The following is a 16,919-nucleotide window of genomic DNA, read 5'->3' as shown; positions in this document are numbered from 1 at the left end:
CTCGATCCACTGAGCTATACCAGCCAGGGCTAATCGCATTTTTTAAATGGTGAAACAACTATCTTCTTTCTTGCCAACTGTAATCTATAGCATCTTACTTTGACAGCAACCACATTAATTTGTTGCCCTAGCATGCTTTAACATACCTGTACCAGGAACATTCTAAATACGAGCATATGGAGTAACTGCACTCCTACAAAACAGATCAAGACACATGAGCTTTGTGCTCTGAGTTGTCAGAAAACTGCTGACTAAGTGGGTATCACTGTACAGTACTTCCCGCCAAAGAACGCATGCTGTCCTGGGGCAGCGTACTTTATGGACAGAAGTGGCGGTACAGTCGTTTGCTCCTTACTCTGGCTCAGCATTACCATGATTCGATTATAATCTACTAACAATCACCAATTCCCACTCCTCCTCCATCTCCAACACACATAAACACTATCCAAATCTCATTCAAAAATTGCATATGGAAAGAATGAAAACGAGAAAGAACTGAGACACAGAGAGCAGATTTTTCTTCTAATTTGGCCACTGAGCATATGCCTCTGATAAGCTGTGATTCTGAACAAGTTTTATCAGAAGCTTGATTCTTCGTCCATAAAATGAGTCTGTTAAATGATACTATCCACAAGCCTTTCAGATCGAAAATTTGTAATTTCTGGAAAGCAAGTGTAAGCATGGAAGTAAACAAGGAACCCGACTATGGAACCACAAACTTAAAATACGCCTATAGTTACAACACATAATGTGACTGTAATGGTCTTCGGCTATCCTATTCTGAAACCAAAAGGAAATGAAATAACTCTCCATAAGAAAACAAACCACATACATGTAAACACATACACACTTATATATAAAAATAATTCTTTTGTTTAAATGTTCCCTGGTGTCCAAATAATCTTTATCTAATTTCAGTTCTTTCCCATGTCTTTTATAAACATCAAAATGAAACATGTAAAATTTACCTCCTCCTAATTTCAGAACTGCTACTAATTATCAAATGAGCAAATGAGAAGAGGAAAAATAATTCATTTATAAATCCTCTACGTAACAAATCCCCATAAACCACATTAGCTGAAATTTCTCAAATAAATATGGGTTTTATTTCTAATAATATACCCTTTAAATTCACAATTCCATGTTCACAAAGTGGTTACTATAGAGAGATTTAAGGTAAAGCATTACTATGAGGAGCTAATAAAATGTTAATGATATAAGTAGGCTTAATGCTAAGAAATCCTATTAAAATCTCATTAAACAAAACTCAGTCCTGGCTGTGTAGTTCATTTGGTTTAAGCTTCATCCCAACACGCCATGGCTGCGGGTTCAATTCCCAGTCAGGGCACATACAAGAATCAACCAATGAGTGCCCAAATGAGTGGAACAACAAATCAATGTCTGTCTTGTCTGTCTCTCTCTCTCACACACACACACATCAAGAAAAAAAATTTTTAAGGGAGAGAAAATGGGGGCATCTGTAATAATGTCAACAATAAAAATAAGTTAAAAATAAAAAATAAATATAGATCATTCAACTTCTACTTAAATTTTAATTGCACACAAGGACACCTGGTTGTACAAGCAGAATTTAAAGTTAAGCACTCCATGGAGCTGCTTTCTGAACGTCCTTGCGTACACAAATACAATGATAGGAAAAAGGAGCCAAAGCATTCTGGGAAGAAAAAAAAAGCAACTGAAGAACATTTAATAATCCCTAAGACTCTGCCCTAAGCTTTCTTTTATTCTTCCTCAGTATCACCTCCACAGACAACTGTACCTCTTCTACATCTTTACCTCTAGCCTGACCTATATATCCAGCTGGGTATCTCCACCTTCGTGTCCCACAGATGCCAAATATTCAGCACAAAGCTACAGTAAGTGTCTTTGGATGAATGAGATATGGGTGATTTCAACCCTTCTCCCATGTTTAAGATCTTTTATTCCATGTGGGAAAAATTATCCCCTGCCCAACCCAACCCTCTTTCTCCTCAAACATATTTTGCTCCTCCTGGTTAGCCCATCTAGTGACTGGCACCATGCCATTTTATCTGCCTGGTCACTTAGCCAAAGCCCTGGCACCACCTTCTTCTTCCTCATACCCACCTCTCTATTGTTATTAAATTTCTCCTGCTTTTATCCCTCTTCTTCTCCCCACCATTACTCTCATTGAGCCCCTCATCTCTTCTCTACTAATTCTATCTTCCTTCTCCCCACAACCCATCCTTCCATTGCCCTGCCCTGCTACTACAACGGTATATTAATCACCTTTCTAAAACACAGATTGAAAACTTGTGCTTTTATGTAAAGCCATTCAGAATCTCCACTCCCTTTTGACTAAAAATGAGGTCTTAGGCATAGTATACAAAGGCCCTCCACCAGGAAATCCTTGACTAATTCTCCATCACTCCTCCCAATCCTGTACCCTACCCAAAGCTGACATTTCCTTGAAAATGATCTTTATATGCTTCGCCTCACGAAATGTCTTCTCCCTCATACTGAGTACATCATGATGTACACAGAAGAGTGTACACACAGTATACAACTGCAGTATCACCATTCTTTGTACCATTAATATTCGGCACCGGACCCTCCTCCAACTGTGGAAACCCACTGCCCTTCCCAGCCCTATGAGAAAGAACATGAGCTGTCTGAGAAAAGGGAGGCAGGTTTCTAATTAACGCCGGCAACCACTCTGCAGAACACAATGCCTGACGGGTGGCAAAGATGCATAAATAATAAAACCCAAACCACCAGCAAATATTCTCTAGCATTCTTTCCAGTCACTAGTTGCTACTGCACTGAAAACCACTTTTCTTAGTATTAAAAAAAGAAAGAAAGGGCCAAATGTGTTAATAATCCTTACAAAAGCAATTATTCACATCTCAATAAAGCTTAACAGAAAATGAAAAGGCATTTACTCATTTATTAAACACTTAAAAATGACTCAAAGTCACTTCAGCAACAAACAGAACATGGCAAAACTCATTCTGATGATTTTTTTCAGCAGTGTTGATATTCGAACAGTAACAAAACAGATAACCTGCACATAGTTCTTGAGCTTTAGTAGGTAAACAAATACTAACATTACGAGGAGAGTTTCTTTCTCCCTATTTCAAGAAACTACACAAGCAACTACTCTCACGGTGTTCCTCAACTATGGGTAGTATTAAAAATCATTCTCATTCTCATGTATTCGTCAAAGCCTTAAGGAAAGAGCAGTTGAATTACTGTTATATACTTGAATACTTTTTAAAGATCCTATAATACACATGTACTTGTCACTAAATTAAGTCTGGGTTCTTTGCCCCCATTAATGAGGTTTTAGTTAATTGTCCTCCTTTTTAGTGAGTTAGTGTAGCCGCACACTGAAAGCTTCATGATAATGAATCATTTTCAAATAAAAATCACTTCACAAAACAGAGATGGAAAGCAATAAGCCAGTTCTCTCCTTTTGCTGTATTTTTTCCTCAAGTTTTAAGAAAGAATGTTCACTGTGCAATTAACATGAAAACACTTTTAGTAGATAAAATATCACTAAATGAACAAAAACATAAGAAAACATTCCTTTGCAGTACACACCCACAAAAACTGAATGTAAATGCCACCAGATTTTCTTTGCATGCTTTTTAAATCTGTTTTGTACAGTATTAAATTTCTAGAGTCTAGAATAGTGTCTGCATATGGTGGTTATGTGCTCAAAATATTTGTTTAATATTTTCACGAATGCAGTTTTTTAAGCTGTTTTATTTGTTTTTAAATGTTGAAATAAGCCTAATAAGGCCTATAAGAAATGTACCTTTCAGCTCAATTTTAATTCTGATTTATAAACAGCATGCTTGCTATAAATCGAGTTTTGGGTTTTAAAGTCTGTAACAGGGGCAAGCAAAGTATGGCCTGTGCCCCATTCTTGCAGGCCCCAAAGCCAAAATGGTTTTGTGAAAGACAAGAATATGTAAAAAAAACCCTTAAGTGGCCCATGAAACGTAAAATATTTACCATCTGGCCCTCTACAGAAAAAGTCTACTGACCCCTATAAATGAACACTCCATTCACAAGAGAAGAAAAGCTTTTGAATACATACTTTCTCCCACCTATGAACCGAGTGCTCTAAGAAGCAAGTCTAAGACCTTCTCTAGAACTAAACCTCTGAATTTTGGGCTTATTTGATTTGAAGACTATTTTGCATACTAAAAAAAAAGTAACAAAAATGGATGAAAAAGGGAAAAATGGAATACAAACAGAAAAAAATGAACTTAATTATATTTTAAATGACTAGAACTACATTTACAAAAAGTAACTAATCAAGAATGTTTGAACACAATATTCTGACTATATACCTTAAGTCTGAACAAAACATGAACTATAAAACAAATATTAAATTCCAGTTAAAGGTTTGTTTTCATAGCCACAAGGTTTAGCAACCCTGAAACTATCGGGTATCTCAGGATTGATCAAAGTAAGTAAATATACTGAGAACAACAGAAACCAGTTTCCCCAGAGGATGAAACTGCAGATTTGGAAAGGGGAAGGCTAGACTGACCCCTTCGGTGTTAGAATGGAGTTGATAATACCAGGACGAGCTCAATGGCTTTTTAGGTAGATGATAAACAGGTTTTTTTAAAAAACCATGGAAATCTGTACATATACATATATGCATGTTCACACAGTTATATAATTTTCAGCACAATCTGTTCATAGATATCTACTAGAAAAAGAAACTATAAGAGCTCCTTGGAGAAATGGCTGATTCCAAGAATGGAGTGGGAATGTCTTACCATACAAGAAATGGGGTACTCAAAATATGATGAGCATATGTCCGGGGGGAAAAAAAGCACAGGAGCCAGCTTGAATGAGCTCGGACTGGTCAAAACTGAGAGACAATCTAAGCATCAAAACCCCAATGGACAAAAAAGAACCCATCAAGTTCATACTAATTGATACGTATACACACATAAATAAACGGGAAGAAAGAAAGGCTCTTAAAGCATGCCAACTAATAATGATACATAAACAAAGGAAAATAAACTGATTCACGCAAAAACTATGAATGGATGCAAGCCTGATGAGTAATAAGGTATCTGCATAGTTCCAAAATATCTCCCCCTAAGATACTTGTCACCAAGGGGAAAACCTAACTTTGCAATGGAGAAACCTTGCAGGAAAGAAGTTAACAACCCCATTAACGAACAAATGGACATCATGTGCTTCCAGAGAACACAATCACTTCTGGAGCTCTCCTGCCAAAAATGCACAACCTGAACCTAATCATGAAACAAGAGCAGGCAAATCCATATTGAGAGAATCCTAAAAGTAACTGGCCTACTGTCATCAAATATAATCAAAGGTCATAAAACACAAAGACACAGTAATAACCAAGTGCTTCAAACTAAAGGACACTAAAGAGACAAGATAAGTGAGCACAGGTGTAGGAAGGACTTACTTTCTGTTAAGGACATTTCTGGTACAATTAGTGAAATCTGAATAGGGCCTGCAACCCCGGCAATGTGTCAGTGTTCATTTCCTGATTTTGATCACTGTAGTATGATTGTAAGAGAACGTCCTTCTCTTAAGAAAACAGTTATTAGAGGTCAATGGTATTAAGAACTGCAACTTACTCTTAAAATGTTCCCAAAAACCTTGCATGTGTTCATATGTATGTACAGAGAGAAAAAAAGAAAACTTGGTTATAATTAGGTAAAGGGATCAAAATGAAGTGTACACAAAAATTCTTTATCATTCTTTTAATTTTTCTGTAATCTGAAGTTGTAAAATAAAATGTAAGAAGTGGGAAAAAACTTACATTTGGACATTATGCTAGTAAAAGGGAACTGCGGGAAATCAAGCGATGGTTCTCCTTCACATAGGAAGGGTAAGCAGAGCATCTCAACCAGGGTTTGAGCCCTAGGCCCTTCCAGTCTGAGCTCTAACACACAAAGCTGCATCTCCTGAGTAAAACTGCACCAATGGGCTTCAGTTTCCTCCCTCGTAAAAAGAGGGTCACACCTACCCTACTTTTCTCACAAGGTTATCCTAAAGAACGCCCTGGCTGGCGTAGCTCAGTGGATTGAGCGCGGACCTGCGAACCAGACGATCGCGGTTCGATTCCCAGTCAGGGCACATGCCTGGGTTCCAGGCTGGTACCTTGCAGGCTAACTACCAGCAGGGGATGCACAAAAGGCAACCATACATTGATGTTTCTCTCCCTCTCTCCTTCCCCTCTAAAGATAAATAAATAAATAAAATCTTAAAAAAAAAAAAAAAAAAAAAAAAAAAGGTTATCCTAAAGAACCAGTGAAATATGATGATGGTTGGGGGAGAGGCACAGATTATAAAGCTCTATCTTACAGTGGCTAACTTTCTTAAAAAAAATTTAAATGTCTATTGACCTTAGGGAGGGAGGAAGGGAGAGAAAGAAACACAGTCTGGTTGCCTCTCACATGCCCCAACTGGGGATCAAACCCAAAACCTAGGTATGTGCCCAACTAGGAATTGAACCCCCAACGTTTTGGAATATGGGACAACACTCCAACCAACTGAGCCACACTTGCCAGGGCTACAGTGGCTCACTTTTAACAATGTTTGAGAAAGAAAAATTATNAGCTCTAACACACAAAGCTGCGTCTCCTGAGTAAAACTGCACCAATGGGCTTCAGTTTCCTCCCTCGTGAAAAGAGGGTCACACCTACCCTACTTTTCTCACAAGGTTATCCTAAAGAACCAGTGAAATATGATGATGGTTGGGGGAGAGGCACAGATTATAAAGCTCTATCTTACAGTGGCTAACTTTCTTAAATAAAATTTAAATATGTCTATTGACCTTAGGGAGGGAGGAAGGAAGAGAAAGAAACACAGTCTGGTTGCCTCTCACATGCCCCAACTGGGGATCAAACCCAAAACCTAGGTATGTGCCCAACTAGGAATTGAACCCCCAACGTTTTGGAATATGGGACCACACTCCAACCAACTGAGCCACACTTGCCAGGGCTACAGTGGCTCACTTTTAACAATGTTTGAGAAAGAAAAATTATTTCAAAAATACGGTTTTATTTTGTACCAAACTTTTTTTAAGAATCTGAGTTTTTTGCATACCAAACAGCTGTTATAGAAACTAGACATTTACTACATGAGATGTTTTGGTTTGTAAAAATTTTAACTTTCCCAACATTCTTTTCAGCCTTATAACATCAAATATTTCTGTAAATTCAAATAACTATATTTTTGCCAAAAAATAATTGACAGTATCAAAAAGTTACTAAATTAAAGAAAGCCATTTACTAGGACTTGGTCAACATTCTCTAAAAAGTTAAAATGTAACTGACAAACAACACTGTATCAGTTTCAGGTGTACTGCACTGGTCAAACTTTTAGAAACTGTGACCCAGTACAAGATCTTTGTATCACTTCCCATGTTCTACACAGTAAAATACATGATCCAAACAGTTTCATCCTTCACTTACAAGCTATTCAAATGAGCCCTGAGGAATCAAATCAAATTCATAAAATGTGAAAGAGAGAGACCAAATTGTTCCATGTACACTTAACTCAAGGAAAAGTTTGTTTTAAAAATAAAAAATATTAATTTATTCTTCTAAATTCATAAAGGTTTGGTCACCACTTAAGAAAAGTATTTTTTAATCATTTGCACGTGGAGACTAATATCTCATTGACAAAACACCCTTGGTAATAGCTGTATTTTTAAGTTATAATTCCAAAATACCAAACTCATTTTAATACATGTTAGCCACTGTTGAAAACATTGTATCATAGTGGTATTTAAATAAACCTATTGCTCAACCTTTATTTTGAATAGCAGATGAGCAATACGAACTTCATAAGGCAAAATGCTGAGAACAGACCAAGCAACTCTGAGCCTGGACAGAAGTGTGGCAGACCAAGTGATCTCTAGCAAAGAATCAACCGGACTCACTAATTCTGCACATGAAGGACTATAAGAACATAAGCTCCAAGAGGGAAGCTTTTCATCTGTCTTGTTGATTACTATCCCGGCAGATAGAGGAATGTCTGGTACTTGGTTAGTAGTCATTAAGTACTGGTTAAATGAATGAACAAATTCATGAAAGAATGAAATCCCAGGTCTTTCAAGTCAACCTACATAAAGTACGTTAAGTTGTAGAATTATTTAAAAAACAAATTTGGCACACATTAACTTAAGAGCCATACTGTCTTTAAAAAACATGAACTAATAACCTATATTCTCCATTCTGACTAAATGATGTCAAAGTTCATAACATATTTCTTAACCTATAGTAACAGATACTGTAACACATTTACATACCCTTCCCTGAGTTTAAAATATGGTATTATCAGAAACTCTTGTAAAGCAGAATTTTAGAAAGACAAATGCATAAAATCAAAACCAGAAAGACCAAATGTATCGTTTACAATGTAACTTGAGATAGCATCAATTCAGATAAGAAGTCACAGGCGACAGAAACATATCTCACCAGCACTTATTTCTCATAATAGTACCTTCACCAAAATCTGCTCTTCTATAATTAAAAAATAAAAAATTTGACTGTCATTTTTGTTTCTCCATTCCTACAGCATATTTGTCAATGATTTGTCATCTTATAGTTTGAAGAACTTCCTCAAAATATAAGATGTATTTTACTTCCAACCATCAAATTAAGGGGTTTGCAATTTACTCATATTAAATATAAATAGGTAGTATTATATTTCTTTTAAAAAATATAGAGTAAAATTATGTGGAGCAGAATGCAAATAAATACAACCATACTATATATGAGTTATGCTCACTATTAAGCAAATAGCTTTTTTCTTTTAACCTATTTTTTGATGAAGAAATTCATCTTATCCTCTGCATGTTCTCATTGAGATTACTAATATATTCTATTTATTCTGCGTCCCAACTACTGCCCATATAATCAAGACATCATTCCAGTACCAGTTTAAACCTAATTATTTCCAAACGGCCTGCCTTACGCGGATTATAATCATCTTACTATGCTTCTTGTGTCCATGCTGCTGGAAAAGCAGTCTGTACAAGCAGGAAGTAGAGGCGCAATCCTGAGAGAGAGGAGCAGAGAAAGATGTTGAGAAAACAAAACGAGAATAAATGAGCTCACTTAAAGAGCTTAGGAGCTCAGACAGTGTTCAAGGTCAAGGTTGACTACATTCTCTCATACCATGATGAGCTATAGAAGCTGTCCAACACCAGCAAAACTGGCCCTAGAAAGAGATATCTGAAATTCCACGTACAAATAGTAATACAGTCACCAATTCAAAGCAACTATACTTCTAAAAAAAGAAGTGATCATAAAATATGACTAATTCGGATACCAGGCAATATGGATATCCCCTCAATTTCAATCAAAATTACTGTAACAAACTCAATGCACACCTAGAAATGGTTAAGCTATATACATCACATAAATTTCAATCATGTCGAAAAGTTTTTATATTTCATCTTAAATGATTAATATCATACACTCTCAAATCATACTCTCAAAATTATCAATCTAAATTTTTTAAAGATTTGTATTTATTTATTTATTTTAGAGAGATGGGGAAGGGAGGGAGAAAGAGAGGGAGTGAAACATCAATGTGTGGTTGCCTCTAGCAAATCCCATACTGGGAATATGGCCTGTAACCTAGGCACGTGCCCTGACTGGGAATCAAACCAGTGGTGCTTTAGTTCATAGGCCTGCGCTCAATCCACTGAGCTACACCAGCCAGGGCCCAATCTAAATTTTTTAAATATTGGTTTAAAAAACACAACTTTTACTATATGTTGTTTTAAACTGAAAAACAATAAAGTGAAAAGCATAATTACAACATAAAATTTGGGGTGGCTTTAATCTAACTGGAACCTTCAATGGAGTAGTCCCCCTAGCAAGAAGTGAAAATTATAGACACACTAGAGTTCATTTAAAATTTCCCATCCAATATCCTATACTCCTACAGTGCCATAAAATGACCTTCAAAATAGTGTTTATACATAGTAAGTCCTTCAAAAATTAATCTATTTGGTCTAAGCATCTCCCAACAGGAAATCTAAATATAATCTCAAATCAGTCATTTATTTAAGAGGAGAAAACGGAATGTTCAGAAGAGTTACCTACACTGGTGCAGGGTCACTCAACTGCCTAGTATGTCACCTACCTATTCAATCAAAAAATCTGTGTTTAGTGCACACTAGGTATAATGACAGTGTGCTATGTACTGAAGATACAAAGCAATGACAATATATGGTCACTATCATGTAATTTAACAGTCTGGTGGGAAAGCCAAATACTAATTACTTAAAATTGTAGTACTAACCAGTAGAAGGGATAAGAACAGAATGCTTTAGGACAGTTTGACAGGAGACCTAAATCAGTGACTCTCAACCAAAGTCAATTTTGCCCTCCAAGTGACATCTGGTAATGTCTTGAGACATCTCTGGTTGTCACAACAGTGGGCCGATGCCAGGGTTGCTGATTAATGCCTCTACAATTTCCTCGCAGCAAATAATTATCCAGTCCAAAATATCAACAGCGCTGAGGTAGAGAAACCTTGATCTAGACCACTGGGGCATGGAGGGGTTAGTGAAAGCTTCCTCCCTTTGTAATACTTAGTATGTTACATCTTCAAGGAATGTGCACACGGTGGAAACAGAAAAGGTGGCCTGACTGGATAATTAACCAAAACTCCCATTGGACAGTTCAACCGGGAAAGAAAAAAAAAGAAAGGTTCCTTGGTAGATGAAAATTAAAGAAAATGCAACGTTTAATAGATGCTTCACATAAATTTCCTTTCCGGAACCATAAGCAAGGGGAAAATGCACAAATTAAATTTTTTTTCACATTTTTACTTCCTTCCCACTGTTTTCTACCAGCCCATGTCTACTCCTAGATATTGGTGGAAAGAATATATACAAAGTCCTATAGTTAAGCACATGAACATTCTTGATACAAAACTGGAAATGGAGGAAAACGAAGACGGGATTTCACTTCTGATGCGTAAGACAAGGCAGAGAACTGTGCTATCACTCTGGCAAGTCCACATCCCACAGCAGTTTAAAGAATTAAGTTATCTGACCAAGCGAATCGCCCTGAGGACAAAAACACTAACAACTTAGGTACCCTAAAAATGATAAAAGGTACTAGAATTCTCTTAGAATTGGTGAACCAAGGTAAATCCAACAATTAAACTGCACTGATTGTCCTGACACACCTCACACCTACACATCTGCTCCCTTCCCACGCAGCCTGCTCAGAGCAGCAAGAGCAACGGGTCAGGAATGGGCGTTGGGGATGGGGGCAACCATGGCAAGGCAACCAGCTAGACAAAGAACCTCAACACAGGACAGGATCACTGACTGGCATTTGATTATGTTAAAGAGTTAGTAACTTTTTGAAGTGTGATGATGGTATTGGGGCTGTTTGGGGAAGCCTTTCAATATTAACACTACCCAATACATAAGGAAAACCCATCACCACATTCTTCACCTTATCTAAGCATAAACAATGCACAGCAGATTCTACAATTTTCAATATATTAGGAGTTCCTCCTATGTTATGAAAGTGCCCCCTCCAATTAAGTTATAAATTTCTAAAGAAAGGGTCTCGCATTGCTATTCTCTCTTCCCTTTCTTCAAAAATTCTACCGTAACGAACTACCCCGGCATCCTTCAGGACAGAGTATAAGTGTGCAACTCATAAAACTGCTGCAATCCAGTCATCGACTGTGGCCCTAAACTAGTCCACAGATGTAAGTAGACCACTGAGACCCTCTTCACTGAGGCGAGAACTCCAAACCCTAAGAAGGAAAGGCCACCATCTCAGAGCACCACAATGACAGTGTCTCCTAATGGTAACAATTCCCCAAACTACCCTTAGGAAGTCTTCCATTCCCATTTGGACAAACTCTCATTCCAGAATGGACATAGTGATGGTGGGGTTAATTCTTTCATCACAATGACACTTAAGTGGAAATGAAGGTTTTCCCACACAACTGGCACAGTGGGCACCTAAATATCAATTTCTGAGTGTCAATCTCATTTAATTCATGATAATTTAGAAGAATTTATCACATGAAGGATTTTCTGACAGTGATTTTGAAGTCATGGCTGGGGAGGCCACAGAACCCCTTTGAGAAATTACGGGGAAGGGGGCAGGGCAATCATGATTCATACACATCCTGCAGAAGGTCATGGGGTTTTCAGAATTTATGTGCTGTTTGCAGACTAAAAGCCTATATTCTTAACTAAAATTTCTGACATGATCTTGTTTTCAAGCCAACTGGGCAGTCTTGAAACACCTGAGAATTAGCAAGCCATAAAAGCGAAACACTTCATATTTTACATACTTTAAGTATCAAAATGCCTCTCTGACAAACCTCAATCATTATGCCTCAGACTAAATTTTGGTGCCTCGTAAAGCAAATGGCATTTCTTTTTTAAACTTTTTTTTTTCATCCTCACCTAATGGCATGCTCATTGATGCTTTTCAGAGAGAGGGGAGGGAGAGAGGGAGAGAAACAGAGATCAGGTGCCTTGCGTGAGAGACCCCCTGGGACTGGACAACAAACGGAATTTCTTCACAATTCAATGTTTCTAAAATGTTTAAATGTAACAGAGAAAAGTGCCAAAGGGTTCAGCCCAAGGATGAATGCTTTTAAAAACCAAATTCATTATAAATAAACCTAAAATATCTTTTCCTCCTAATCCTGTGACTCAGATTTCTTTTTGGTTTTTGCATTTTGCTACACAATTTAATAGAAAATACTTATTACTAAACTATTTCCCAGTATATGCTTTCTTGCAACAAAATTTTCACATCAGCAAGCATTAGACATTCAGAGAAACTATATTCAAAGTCAGAAAAAAATACCTAACAAGTATATGTATTTCGTGTTTAAACAAAAAAAAATTTAAGCATACTCTTATAATCTTCTTCAAATGTATTTCCTCTCCTCAACCTGCTGGCTAGCTAATCCTACTTTCAAACATGGTGAAATTTGACCATATTAAGTAACAAGGGAGTTAAAATAATGTTTTAAAGTATCTAAAATAGGGAGAGAAAGGTGAATGCTACCTACATTAAGATGGGAATACTACTATTCCTGTCGTAGTAAAGATTAAATAAGAGGTTAAATGCCATGTAAATGTTAGGCCTCTGATACTTAATGTCAATACTAAAATGAAAAACCAACTAATGTTTCTGTCCCACTGTGCTCTCCTGGGACCAACCAGTGTGCTTGTTTTTATCTACCCCGCAAGGGATTCTATTTAACACCTCATAGAGGATACGTATTAAGAACCTTTTAGACAAACAGGAGAGACCCCATCAAAAGTGGTGGGGTGGGGTAACCAAATAACTGCAGAAGAGCAAGGATTTTTTTAATAACCAAAAAACGTAAACACTATTAATGCTGCAGTACCCTATGTAGCAAATAAAAAGGCTCCATGGGGGGCGGGGGGCGGTCCTGCACAGGTGTGAAACTATTAACAACAAATTAGGACATGGTGTCATTCGACACTTTCTATTCCACATTTTAAGCACTATATTGTGGGGGTAGAACCAAGTTTTATAATTTGCCCCAAATTATCAGCTATAAATTTATAAATAAAATTGAAAAGATTCTCCAGTCTACTGCAATTATCTATAAAGGACTAATTTTTTAAAAAGTACCCAAAATGCTTGTTTTCCCACAACTGTATCACTGCTCTAACATAGAGTCCAAGTCACAGGAATGTTACCTAACTTTTAGCCTCCTCACCAATGTGCTTCCCAAATGCCAATTCTTGGGAGGGGGGGGGGAGGATGAATACGAAAGGAAAGAAACAAAAGTGTAAAGTAACTTTTAAAGGTATTGTCCTCTTGAAATTATCAAGATATGCCTGATACTTTAAGAAGTGAATAAGGTTTTGTTAATCATACCATACAACAGGGGTATTAGCACCTCCACATGGAAAGTTCATAGAATTTGTGCAATATAGTTAACGTGACATTAGAATTTTTTCTAAGGCATACAAGTTGAGGATAATTCTGGTTGTGTAAGCGTGCACTTGTTATGTTTCTTTAATGTTTGCATTAAAGTCTATTTAAGTCGGAGCTTTAACGTTTTTAAAATATGCTTTATCAAAACCTAGCTCCCTTCAAACTACTAACTCCAATTAAACAGTGAAAATCAGACACCTGCTGATTAGAAATATAGTGTTAGATTCGACATGTGAATGAGCCCTTGGGAAATCCTTCCCCAGCATCTTCCCTCTCTCCAAGCACAGACCTCTTCCTCCCGTTTGTCTTTTTGTCGTGATGATGGGGGGTGAGGAGGGCAGGGAAGAGGGGTCGGCTAAGAATAGAAAATCACTGAATTACCTCGCTTCCCGACCAACCACCCTCTTAGCCTAAGTCCCTAGTTTGCAGGTTACCTAGCCAACAGTATCTCGATTATGCACACTAGGTGCACTGTGACCACAGATCAGCACCCTTTCAGTGTCTTTCTGCACCATCCGCAATCGGCGCCTGACTCATTAAAAGACCTCGGGGAGGGCTGGGCAGTGAATGTCCAGAGTGCAGTTCAAATCCCACAGGCCCAGGAAAGAGGTGGGCGGGCCAAGTCTCGGAGGAACTGAACCCGACAGACCCGCCAGGGGCCTCAGGGGGAGGGGCCCACTGGGGCTTTTCCCCTAACCCCGCAGCCACTCAGTAGGGCGCAGGAGACACCGGAACCTCCCTCCGCCCTGGGACCGCCCTCCCCCCCGGATTCGGGGGAGGGGCGCCGGGGCAAAGAGACACCCCTCCCCCCACCAGGGACACAGCTAGGCCGCCACTCGCCCCATCCTGAAAAGCCCTGCAGGCCTGTGCCCAACCACCTCCTGCGAGCCTGGATCCAGTTTCGGGGAGGAAAGTGGGCAAAAGGGAAGGTTAGGCTGCAATACCAACCTCGCTGTTGAAGATTTTCACAGCCTCCATGTTGTCGGTGCGGAGGCCCCGAGCCCAGCGGCGGAAGAGGCGGCGGCCACTGCACTGGGTGGGGAGAGCGAGACGCAGGCGGCAGCTCAGCTGCGAGAAGGGGCGCCGGCGGGAGAGCAGGCCGCTGCGACCCCGGGTTGGGCGGGGAAGGGCAAGCGCTGGCGGGGAAGGGCTCCCTCAGGGACAGCGAGGCGCGGGCATGGCCGCTAGGGCGGGCGGAGCGCCGGGCTGGGGAACACAGGCGCTGCCTGGGCGGGTCGGCAGCGGCGGGGGAGGGGCTGGGCCGTGGCGCCTTATCTTCTCGGTCCCGCTCCGTCTCAGTCCTCCGGGCTGAGTCCCGTCCCCTACACTCTCCACCCCCTACGTCCTCTCCCTCCGACAGGCTCCTGTTTCACCTCCCCGCCGCTCGGGCGGCAGGAACCAGCAGCGCAAGGCGAAGACGGAGGAGGAAGCGCTGGCAGCCGCGGCTGCGGCATCCAATATGGCGGAACCGAGTCCGGCCGCGTAGCTCCGAGACCCGCGGCGCCGGCCAGCGCGCCCCCTGGCGGCTGGACCGCGAGGCTCGGGCGGGCGCTCGGAAACCATAGAGGAGGGCGGGCCAGAGCGCCGTCGCCCAGAGGCCTAACTCCTTCAACCCGGGGACCGCCCGCTCTTGACCCTGCTTCTCGCGGCCGGCCCACGCGGGAGCGAGCGCCGCAACTCCGTGGAGCCCCTCCGCCGACCCGTGGAGAACCGTGCAAAGCGTTGCTCGAAGCAAAAACCAAACGCCCCCGCAGAAACTCAAGTTTAGGAAATAACATTGTGCACGTTTTTCGATTCCGTGTGGATTTACCCGTTCGCAGAGTGGCCGGGTTTAGTTACTGTTGAGAACTTGACCGGACAGTGGCTTAGAGGTTAGCAGACGAAAGAAAACTTTCTAGTCATTCGTTTATTTGTTAACGATGTGCCCGAGCATTTTAATAGCTCGGGGAGAAAACCTCAGAAACAAAAGCTTCGGGGCCGGCCGCGGGCAGGGGGACGGGGAAGCCCGCGAGCGGCGAGCGCGGTGCAGGAAATGCACGCTCGTAAAATCCCGGGGACAGGAGTGGCACAGACAATGGGTGCGTTTGTCTGGGCGCCAGAAAGCGGAGCCTCAGATGCACAACTTTTGGTGAGGTGATAGGGAACCCATTTTTGTGGGAGATGAGTTATTCTAAAGGAATGTTGCCCTAGGGTGTTAGTAAGAGTGAATACAGTAGTTCTAGATGAAACGGGGGATGCTACTAGCAAAATACCTCCTCTCTCACTTTGTGCAATGTAAAATAACCAATACCAAATTAAAAGTGAACATTTATTTAGAATTAAAAGTTGAAGTGTATCATTGAACCGCAAACACTGCTGTCCTCTTGCTAAGACTGGTTTTCAGCAGTCATTTCTCCTTAATTCACTCAAAGGAAAGAGCGAAATGAGAGTAGAATGTTTCCATGGAGGATGGTTAGAATCAAGGTAGTAAGAGCTGGATCCCAGAGCCCTATGAAACTCGGGGACAAAGGCCTTCACTCTTTATGGTCTTTGAGTCTCTTCATTGACAGCTTTAAGATGGGACTGGCGACTGAGAAGGTAAAAGAGTAACTTCATTAGTAAAGACTTTATAATTCTACCTTCAAATCTCAAATGCTGTCCCAAAGTTCTCCATCGCTATTTGCCCCCGACCCTCATAGGCCAAGCCGTGATGATCTTTTGCCCGGAATTTCAGTAGCCTCCTAGCCGATCTCCTGTGTGTCTGCCTATAGAGTCATGGCCCACATAATGATGGTTTGGTTAATGGAGGACTGCATACCAGTAGTCCCCATAAGACTGAAAAGTTCGTAATGCCTAGTGACATCATAGCTGGACTTAACACTGTAGTACAGTTGAATCAATCATGCCTGTGCTGATGTTGGTGTAAAAAAACCTACTGCCCTGCCAGTCATATAAACCAATAGCACATACAAC

At 40.2% G+C, this 16,919-nt stretch overlaps 1 protein-coding gene across 1 annotated transcript in view; it reads right to left on the bottom strand.

Moving 5' to 3' along the window:
• Positions 1-15,421, bottom strand: part of SCAF8 (SR-related CTD associated factor 8) — a 77,841-nt gene extending 62,420 nt beyond the window's left edge. Inside the window, 4 exon segments of the mRNA XM_037053803.1 lie at positions 8,988-9,035; positions 9,037-9,051; positions 14,916-14,999; positions 15,341-15,421. Of these exon segments, the coding sequence (XP_036909698.1) occupies positions 8,988-9,035; positions 9,037-9,051; positions 14,916-14,999; positions 15,341-15,421 (228 nt within the window).
• Between the last annotated feature and the right edge of the window lie 1,498 nt (positions 15,422-16,919).

This window comes from Sturnira hondurensis, unplaced genomic scaffold (assembly GCF_014824575.4).
Source record: "Sturnira hondurensis isolate 20B ecotype Veracruz unplaced genomic scaffold, ASM1482457v3 Scaffold0000167, whole genome shotgun sequence".
Lineage (NCBI taxonomy): Eukaryota > Metazoa > Chordata > Mammalia > Chiroptera > Phyllostomidae > Sturnira > Sturnira hondurensis.
Note: the sequence above shows the minus strand (reverse complement) of the source record. Positions and strands in the feature narration are given on the sequence as shown.